This window comes from Rutidosis leptorrhynchoides, chromosome 8 (genome assembly GCF_046630445.1).
Source record: "Rutidosis leptorrhynchoides isolate AG116_Rl617_1_P2 chromosome 8, CSIRO_AGI_Rlap_v1, whole genome shotgun sequence".
Lineage (NCBI taxonomy): Eukaryota > Viridiplantae > Streptophyta > Magnoliopsida > Asterales > Asteraceae > Rutidosis > Rutidosis leptorrhynchoides.
Genome location: NC_092340.1, coordinates 76680166 through 76691696, shown reverse-complemented (window position 1 = coordinate 76691696; position 11531 = coordinate 76680166). Strand labels below are relative to the sequence as shown.

Here is an 11531-nt window from a genome sequence, read left to right as displayed (position 1 = left end):
GTTTTGCTATATATATTATTTAATTCGTATATATACGAGTATATATATATTATATACGTATATATACATATATATTTGTATATATATTATTTATATTCGTATATATGTTTTGCGTAGGAGAAGCAACGATAACGTTGCAAGATGTTCAAATTTTATGGTGTTAACCCATAAATGGAGATGTTGTGTCGGGTGTATGGAACAACATGACGCCGGATCAATGGTCTGATTTTGATGGCCAATATTTAGGGATTGATGTTCCTCCTATTAAAATAAAATCAGAACACATCTTAATATCTGCTTTATGCGCGGAGTTGAATGAGCCCGTTGGTGAGACTGATAGATCTCACCAACAACGGGCTAGAGTTTATTTGTTAGCTGCTTTGTCTTCCTTTCTATTCCCTGATGGTAATTCGACTAGTTCTCCGTTAAACTATGTGCGTCACCTCATCAACTTTGAACGTTTGAGTTGGGGAAGTACGGTGCTCGCACATGTATATAGAAATTTTTGTTGTACAGCTGAAAAGACAGATCAATCAGGCATAAATGGTGCGATGCTTTTAGTGCAACATTGGTTGTATGAAAGAATTCCAAGTCTTGTGCCACGTCTTTTGCATGATATAGTCTTGACATCCAATGCTCCTTTGGATGGACCGTATGGTGTGAGGTAATTATTTGTACTTTGTATACTTCTAGTTACTTCTAGTTCTTTTGATTATTTGTAACTATATAAGTTACTTTCATTAATGTAGGTGGTATGGTCGCCGGAGCTTCGAACTTACACCCACACATGTATTGAGTACGTGTCGCTCAGCATTTTCAGCGATACTCTCAAATGAGGTTTATAACGAGGATATATAAATCTACATATAAAGTTTATAAATTATATGTAGATATTAAAATAAACTAATATCTTATTATGTTGTTGAAGTTTCTTTGGCTTTCGTATCGAACAATTATCAACCGTCTACCCGCTGAGTGTAGAGATGATGTTAACTTGTAGACATACCGTGGCGCTATTCTATTTTGGGCTACGATTGAGATGCATCTACCAGATAGGGTATGCCGACAGTTCAGATGGACTCAGGATATTCCGCCGTCAGACTTGTTGTGTACACCGCAAAAGCATCATGCCATACACCGCACAACCCTACGTTCAAGAGCAAACACAGATATAAGGCTAATGAACCTACAAGTTGAATACATAGGCCAGTGGTATGAACAAGCTCAGAGGGGCTATATGCCTATGGCGGGGGTGGGCACGGGAACGACTGCTCGTTACTTTCCATGGTACTACGCGCATACAATTGTTACTATACGTGATATTTGGAGACCACAACCCGCCAACCAATATCATGATTGGGCAACCGAAGAGAATCCTTATGTAAGTAAAATAATTATTTTTGCTCTTGAATTAGTTTTAATATTTGTATGAAATGAATTAGTTTTAATATTTGTTTACATTTACCTATTGTGCAGGAGGAGAGTTTAGCAAGGATAAGCGCGATGGCTACATCTCAAATGCAATCGAACAATCAACCAAACCTGCAGGATTTTGTTGATTTTTTGCTTCATTTGATGGGCGTCACGTATCAAACTCAGCATGATCCGGGGTTCCAGTTCTATGGAACACAAAACTATCAATGGACGGATTATGGTTTCCTTCAATATACAAATCAGGGTCAATCATCCAGTACCACCCCGAACCAGAACATGTCTATAGAGGATTGTGGTTATTTACTACCCCTCATCAAACACCAAGGAACTCTGCATTTGATATGGGAAGTCCATCAACCCTAGGGTACTCTGCGTTTGAGTTGGGATCTCAACGAATTCAATCACATGTTTGGCGAAACTGTCCCTTGGTATTCCCGGATTTTGGAGGTACATCACAAGTTGATCAGAATGTACATGATGCAGCGGATCTAGGAGATGATGAGCCCGACCCACAATCATAGTAACTTCAGAGGAGTGACCGAGTTTCAAATTGTCACAATCCTACTTTTTCCGTTATCTTTTACCGTTTATTATTTAACGTTCGTTAATTATTATTCGTGCCATGTCATTTCTATGACCTATACTATTATTTTGGTAATAATATATTAATTATTATGTGTTATATGAATAATTATATTCGTATTTAAAATTGTACGTTTCTACGTGTCGTGGATTTCTATTCGAATCATTTCGGTTTTCAAACCAACGGTTAGACTTTTTAAGATTTTCGAATCCCAATTATTTTAAATATGATATTTTTATGTCATATGTTTATATATAGTGTTTATATATTGTAAGTAACTAGATGGGGTGAATAGTTACTTAGTGGTTTCTTAAAACGTTTTCGAAATCTTTAACAATCAAAACATAAGTTTTAAGCGTTTATGTTTGTTAATGCAAGTATGTAAAGAATGTAATTGCACAAACACAAGGATTTATAGTGGTTCGAGTGGATGTTAACTAATCCACCTTAATCCACTCCCCAATTCTACGAATTGAGATTTTTCTTCACTATGATACCCCAAACCCGGTGGAGTGTCCGGATACAACACTAGCTCCTCGATAAGCCGCTACTTATGAAACCTTACGTCCCTTTGAAGAATTCACAAACACCAAATGCTCTTACCACAAGATCCCAATGCTCTAGCCTAGTGAAATCACAACTACCTTCTAGATCCCTTTAAGAAGGTATCTTACAAGTAAACTTATAGCTAAGCTTACAATCACTCATAGTTCTTCAATAGGTCACACCAACTTAATTCCCAATGGAATTGATAAACTTCATAGACCCCTTTAAAGAAGTTTAATCATTAAGTAAGATGGTGTTTCCTATCATAAGAACTATCTAACTTCCTTGACCCCCTAAGGAAGTGTCTTACAAAGTAAACTTAAAGATACAAATGATAAGTACAAAGTTTACATTTCAGTTCTACTTAGTGTAAGTAGAATATCTCTTTCTCTCTTATAATCTCTACATTGATATGTGCTTGAGGCTTGGGAGATCAGAAGATATGACTTTGAAAGAATGTTGGAAAGAGATGGTCTTCAAGTTTGGCAAAGTTTGGCATTTATAGGAAAGAAAAAATTCTCTCAGATGGTACACGGCTGCCTCCACGGTCAGCCGTGCTTCGACCTTGCTCCTACTGGACAGCTTTTCAATATATCCATTTGAGCTCCTTTTTCTTTGAATTTTTGGCTTCTTTACCCAATATAAAGCTTTCAAAAGATGCTTAATACACCTAAAAGTTAACTCCATTACCCCTTTAATCTTGGACATATGCATGGAGGTTGACATGTGCTACCTAAAGAGAAAAGTCCAATGTCCTTGACCATTGTCATTGATTTCCTAATAAGGTAAATGCAGATTTTTGTCCCTTGACAAACCACTAGCATCCAAACTTCATTACCCACATCTTTAAACCCTTGTCTTCATCTTTAATGGAAGTATCTTGTTCTTTAGAACCTTGTTACATCTTAAGTGAACTAGTTTGAATCTAGTTAGAACTTAATGATCCTTGTTACAACCTTGACTAGCTTGAACTAATTACATTTACATACATACAATGGTACTTAAAACTAATGGGAGAGCACCTCTTTAATTGGGACTTTAATGACCATTATTATTATGTTTAAATGACACTATGTAATAAGATAAAAAGATATAACACTTGTGTGTTTAATCTTATTTCAAGTTAAATCATTATTAAGGTGTCATTAGGTGTGATTAAACAAGATTAACGTCTTTTGGTTCAAAACTCTTTTGAAATCAAAGAAGGCAACTATTATAAGTACGTTTAAAAAGGTTTTGTAAATTATAGATGCCTCAAAGTGGTCTAACTTAAAGTGGATGAATTTGGTTACAGAGAAAACTGCGGTCTATCCACGATCGGCCGTGAGGTTGACCGTAGATCAACAGTTTTGTAAAATGGTGCAGCCGTTGGAACAGGACATCTACAGTCAGACCCACGGTCGACCGTGGTGCAGCCGCATATCAGTTTTTACCAAATTAATCATTTATGTATTGGTCTTTTTCTAGAGATTGTGTAGGCTTGTGAACTTGTGTTATTCAATACATGGTTTAAGCACACAAGACTTGGTGTCATCATCAAAACAAAGTGGTTAACATTTGAATATTAATATTGGATCACTAACTAACATTCTCCCCCTTTTTGATGATGACAAACATATGTAATTGTGCTTAAGCATATAATACAACACATGTGTTAACATCACTTACCATACACTTTCTCCCCCTTTTGTCGAAGCAAAAAGGTTAGCTCCCCCTGGAACTAAGCGCGCCCTAGAGTAATGCTCCCCTTGAATCTTACATAGAGGTAGATGATATAGCTCCCCTTTGAAATGTGCAATATAAGACTCATAGAAAAGAGGATTAGTCCACACATAAGTCATAATATCAATTAAGGCGTGATATGAACTCAACGAGCTGGATAAACCTTCAATCAAGGGTTAGTGCACACACATAATTATATATAGCAAGCATAAGACTCATTGTGTGTCATTGATAACAAAGAGAGTGGAGTGAGAACTTTGACCAATATATGTGATCATTAGAGAGCATGTAAGATCAAAAGCGCATATGAACCACCACATATCAAGGTTAATTAATAGTATAGCATGAATGTGCGATATAACAGGTAGTGAGCAGAAGTCTTAGTGTATCATGCAACATTATCATTAAGTACCAACATTACCTCACTAGTTCTACCAATTTTAGGCATGTATAGAAGTAAGTAGGTTTAAGCAAGCATGTAGAACCGTATAGCATAACATGGTATACATACTGCACATAGCACAATGTGGAAACATAAGTGAGAGTAGCATGCAAAAGCTAATATACATGAGATCAATTGTCAAGCAAAAAATCATGCGTAACAATCATATTCATAAGTTTAGATGCTAGAGCATATATGAAAGAAGGTAGGTTCAAACAAGCATGTTAAAACACAAGAATAATATAGCATGGCAAACAAGTAAGAGTAGCACACGTAATCATATCATGCAACACTATAAATATTATCATAGTAGTTTCAAACAAGCATGTAAGGACACAAGCATGTCATACATATGCACATATCATAAGCATAGCATGTTAAGCATATTGCACATAATATAAGCATAGCATGTTAAAAACATATTGTAAGAATACAAGTAAGAGTAGCATGATGAAGCTAATATATGCATAACGATCTATTTTATATATAAGGTTAAAACATGCATGAGGCCCATCTATTTAACATTATGAGCATATTAGTTAAAGCATGTCAAGAAATGGTGATCAATAGGGCCGATATGATAATTCAAAACATTATACACATGATAAGTTATCATTTAAAAATCATTCACTAAGTTTCAGGTTGTTCAACTAAGAGCATATCTCTTTGTATACTTAGTGATAAACATATGTATAACCTAAGCATATATATCATGTTAATATTTCACTTATATGTAATGATCAAAGCTAAATTGGTGTTCAAATAATCACTTATTAGGTTGACTAGTCCAATTTTAGCAAGAGGATGCACACGTATATGAGTTTCGAAAGAAGTGGTACCTTAATCGAGGAAAGTTTGTTTCATCATTAAGCCTTGAGCACATGATCTTTCAATTGCTATAAACTCGACTTTGGTAGTAGAGAGAGAGCTACAAGTGTTTGTTCCTTTGAGAGCCAAGAGATTATGCATAAACCAACTAATGCACATACACCACTCTTCTAAATAGTAGCTATCCATCATTATCCGAATCTCCAAGGCACATGATGTTCATGATGCATAGAACCCTTTAGATTTCTATAAAGATCCTTTTAATGGCTCAAAAGTGTGACATATCGGGACTTTCCTTGGCATGGGTAATAAGCATAACAATTCATTGAAGTCTCGCATGTATTGTTAGAAATATATGCATGCATAGGATTCAAGAATAATATTCATCATAGTAATCACATGTCACATCAAAACAAGCAATCATGCATAGTAAGCTATATTAAAATTCATACTACAAGTGAGTAGCAATCATGCATAACAAGTAAGTAATCATGATAGTCAAATATAGGCACGTTCCATAGTATGAATATTGATGAGAAAATGCATAAACTAAATAACTATATCAAGTAGGTATTTGACTTGTAAATTACGATCAACATGATATATGTTAAATCACTACTTATTTAGTCATTTATTCAAATATAGCTCAAGATTGCACTTAAATGATATAGCGTAACAAGCAATCACATAACTCGTGGTAAGCTAGCTAATATCAAGGTATTATTTAGCACTCAACAAATATGATTTAAGAGAATTATCATCATGCAGAAATATGTTAACTTGACTACGTATAATGTTAACTAGTTAAAATTTTGGATGTATTATAGTTAACAATTTGGAGTGTTATATTGGATCATGAGTATAAAAACATTCATGCATAATTTTTCAACATGTTAATAAATCATAAGCATGTAAGCACATAAGCATGATGAAAAATATAAGGCATGTTAGATGTAGCAAATATTAAGCACAATGCCCTAATAAATAAGATTCAATTAGCAAGTTAATGAGCCTAAAGTGTGTAGTATAACAACTAACAAGGTGATTTTAACCAACATTGGTTCGAAAGAGATAACACAAGTTGTCAAGCATAAAGATTGTAGTGACCCAAACTTTTCCATGTTTTTATATATATTAAATTAAATTGTTATTTACATGATTAAGTGTTTCCAATATGTTAAGCAATCAAACTTGTTAAGACTTGATTAATTGAAATAGGTTTCATATAGACAATTGACCACCCAAGTTGACCGGTGATTCACGAACGTTAAAACTTGTAAAAACTATATGATGACATATATATGATTATATATATAGTTAACATGATATTATGATAAGTAAGTATCTCATTAGGTATTTTAACAATGAGTTATATACATAAAATTGAGTTTATTGAATTAAGAAACTCGAAACGATGTATATAACGATTATCGTTATAACAACGTCTTACTAAATACATATGAATCATATTAAGATATTGATACACTATGTTTAATCATGATAAATGATAAGTAAACATGTCATTAAGTGTATTAACAATGAACTACATATGTAAAAACAAGACTACTAACTTAATGATTTCAAAACGAGACATATATGTAACGATTGTCGTTGTAACGATATTTAATTGTATATATATCATATTAAGATATATTAATACATCATAATATCATGATAATGTAATAATTTAACATCTCATTTGATATAATAAAAAATGAGTTAACAACACTTAACATGATCGTTAACCTAAAGGCTTCAAAACAACACTTACATGTAACGACTAACGATGACTTAACGACTCAGTTAAAATGTATATACATGTAGTGTTTTAATATGTATTCATACACTTTTGAAAGACTTCAATACACTTATCAAAATACTTCTACTTAACAAAAATGCTTACAATTACATCCTCGTTCAGTTTCATCAACAACTCTACTCGTATGCACCCGTATTCGTACTCGTACAATACACAGCTTTTAGATGTATGTACTATTGGTATATACACTACAATGATCAGCTCTTAGCAGCCCATGTGAGTCACCTAACACATGTGGGAACCATCATTTGGCAACTAGCATGAAATATCTCATAAAATTACAAAAATATTAGTAATCATTCATGACTTATTTACAAGTAAACAAAATTACACATCCTTTATATCTAATCCATATACCAACGACCAAAAACACCTACAAACACTTTCATTCTTCAATTTTATTCATCTAATTGATCTCTCTCAAGTTCTATCTTCAAGTTCTAAGTGTTCATCATAAATTCTATAAGTTCTAGTTTCATAAAATCAATAATACTTTCAAGTTTGCTAGCTTACTTCCAATCTTGTAAAGTGATCATCCAACCTCAAGAAATCTTTCTTATTTACAGTAAGATATCTTTCTAATATAAGGTAATACTCATATCCAAACTTTGATTTAATTTCTATAACTTTAACAATCTTATTTCGAGTGGAAATCTTACTTGAACTTGTTTTTGTGTCATGATTTTGCTTCAAGAACTTTCAAGCCATCCAAGGATCCTTTGAAGCTAGATCTATTTTTCTCATTTCCAGTAGGTTTATCCATAAAACCTGAGGTAGTAATGATGTTCATAACATCATTCGATTCATATATATAAAACTACCTTATTCGAAGGTTTAACCTTGAAATCACTAGAACATAGTTTAGTTAATTCTAAACTTTTTCGCAAATAAAAGTTAATCTTTCTAACTTGACTTTTAAAATCAACTAAACACATGTTCTATATCTATATGATATGCTAACTTAATGATTTAAAACCAGAAAACATGAAAAACACCGTAAAACCGGACATACGCCGTCGTAGTAACACCGCCTGGAAATCTAAAAATTTTCAACAGTGTTTGAAGATCTTCTAGTTTGGTAGCTGTTCTCCCTGCATGTAGTCTGATCCACCAAAAGGTGCAAAACTATTCGATGACGCTATTATATCACGCATAGTTCTATTAAATGCCTCAAAACAATGCCGATGCATCATAGGCGCTTCATCCCATATATACACAAAATTAATAATACGATATATATTGAAAACGTTCAAAAACACATTAATAATGAGAAAAATGTCTTTTTTTTGACATCCTGACGACTTCGAATGTCAATAAAATTTCTGAGAGTCTTGATGTTAGGGTCGTTTTAGGGTGATCTTGAGAATTTCAACACAATCTGAAACCAAAAGTTAAGTCGACAATTATAAAGTAATTAATTACCTGTATTTATACATTGGTCAAGGTATGAAGCCATTGGAAATACTATAAAGTACATGGGGAATTACCGTAGGACCAGATCATGATATTGGTCAAGAGTATAAGACTCGAGGAAATACCGTTGCAACCGAAAATAGTTACTATTGTTTTCTTGACGGTTTTTCCGAATACTTTCAAATTCTAATCGCACCCGAGGACCAAGAAAAAACCACGTTCACGTGCCCTTATGGTACTTTTGCTTACAAACGCATGCCATTTGGACTTTGCAACGCCCCTGCACATAACCTGTGTATAAAAATCATTCATATGGTGAACATGTGGTAGCGACCGTGACAGTGACCGCAGATTGACTGCAATACATTCAAGGTTCATTAAATACACACCAATAGCAAATCAATACCACTAACTTACAAACAATATCCAAAAGCAATCAAACTTAACTTCTTCTTTAAAATTCTGAAGATATCTTCATAAATATTCTCATCCGATATTAATTATCTCTCCGCGCTATCTGTGATATATCATAAAAGGAAACTGTCTTAGTTTCTATATTCTGTAAACCTTCGAGTTCTCCTTACTAGCGAATTTTACAAACTAGTGGTAATGGACTTCTAGTTAGTAGGCTTAGAAATTTAATCTTGGGCTTGTAATTGTTGTTGGGCCGAGTTTTAATTGCTTTGGGCCGGATTGAGCTAACCACGAAGGAGACCAAGGACAAATACAAGGACCATACCATATATTCAAAGAATCCAGGTAATTCCGGATCCGTTGAAATCTGTCGGAGAGATTTAAACCAAGGAGCAACGAGGTTGTTGGTACGTCTACTGATAATATGGTGGGATATAAAAGGTTCCCCGGTAACGATGACGAAAGGTAAACTTATATGTCAAAGTTATAGTAAGACTTATTCGAATGAAGGTCGATGGTGACTTGTTGGAGCTGTGACAAAATTTGCAACGATGGACGCACGACTAGTGGTGGTTGACAAAACCTTCATCTTGCGTTGTGCGTCATGATTCATTAGGGAAGATCTCTTTTTAGACCCCAACGTGTTGTCATTCGGTGACGCTTCGACCGCGACCCCAGGTCAGGCGGGATTACCAGCTGAGTTTAAGTATATCAATAAGCCGAGGAAAAGAAACTTACAAGGATTCCCTTAGTAACGGCGAGCGAACCGGGAACATCCCAGCTTGGAAATCGGATAGTTTCACTGTCCGAATTGTAGTCTGGAGAAACGAAGAATCAAGAGTAAGAATGAGATTTGAAAAGAAAGCAACAGATTCGGACAGAGAGTAATTCAGATGAAATTACATTCCACATCTTCTTAAACTCAATACAATGCAATGACTATCTAGTTAGGACTACTTAGGTTTTATATATATATCCCTCCTCTATAGAACCTTCTAATTAAGCTTTATTGACTTTAACACTATTCTAATTAACAAAAATATGTGATTGATGCGAAGAAAGAAAAGAAAACAGTGGCCGATATTCCGGTAATATCAGAATTTCCCGAAGTGTTCCCAGATAAGTTACCAGGTCTGCCGCCGGTAAGGGAAGTTGAATATAAGATTGAGTTGGTTCCTGGTAATATTTGATTTTTTTCCTACTTATTGGCCGGAGGTCCACTCGGAAGCAATCTCTCTATCCGTTGAATAGAGAGCGGGAGTACCGATTTGGTGTTAGAGACGAATAGCAAGATTGATATGATTCGGGCACATTTGAAAAAGGCTCAAGATAGGAAAAAGGCATACGCCGACAAATGAAGGCAACCGGAAAGCCTTAAGGAAAACTTGCTCATAGCTCCGTTTTCTATTTATCTTGCGAAAATGAATGTAAAATCCTAGGAATTCACCTGAAATTCATTAGGTCACCTGAACCAAATCGGGTGTCAACCGTAAGAACGGTGGTTGCATAGCATGGTCAAAGACAGGACCTTGAACAAGCAACTGTTAAGGCAATGTCCCGTGACATGCTTTTAATTATGGTCAATATCGTGTCGGATGCAATTACTATCCTTTGTAGGAGCAATAGTAAAGATTACATTGGGGAGACTTTAAATTACGCCGTGTTTTCTTTAAAGCATTAAGTGCGGGGAACCCAAATGCAATTTTACGCTACGGGTTAAGAACCTATTTTGACCTAATCTAATGGCCCGCCTTCTATTGAATTCGCAATTCATACGATCCGACTCAAGCCTAACCTCATTAAAATTTCCACATAATACCCACGCCACATCAATGCCCGACATAATACTATCTAATGATTCAATTCAGCCTACACCACCCGTACAATGCTCAGTACAACCATACACATCCATACACAAATCATTCCAACCTACAAAATCAATCTGTAAATCAAATTCTTTTTCAGCATTCTCCACCCTCTTTTTAAGCTTGGGGTTTTCCTCTGCAGCCTTTTTGAGTTGAGCTTCAAGTCTTTGCGCTTTTCTTTGATGAGCATTAGCAACTTTAACCTGCTTTTTGTATTCATCAGAAATATCGTTAAAGCGCTCAATGTTGTCAATAGCTAAGCAAATTGAGTAATAACAATTGTGAAGTCTCTGCCTTTCTGCTTGAGGATAGGTGAAATTTTTACTCATACTTTTACCCGCCAATTATTAGCAACAAGAGTACGAAATACCGGTCTGTGAAAACTGTCGGCAGATATTATTGAATTATGACCTCTATATAATACATTTTACAAACATTACATTCATTTTTAAAAGACAACCTTTC

At 34.7% G+C, this 11531-nt stretch overlaps 1 protein-coding gene across 1 annotated transcript; it reads left to right on the top strand.

Moving 5' to 3' along the window:
• Positions 1-203: 203 nt before the first annotated feature.
• LOC139863534 (serine/threonine-protein phosphatase 7 long form homolog) lies at positions 204-1000 on the top strand. The gene is made up of 3 exons (XM_071852159.1): positions 204-664; positions 750-837; positions 929-1000. The coding sequence occupies exons 1-3, from the start codon at positions 204-206 to the stop codon at positions 998-1000; spliced, it is 621 nt and encodes a 206-aa protein (XP_071708260.1).
• The last annotated feature ends 10531 nt before the right edge of the window (positions 1001-11531 follow it).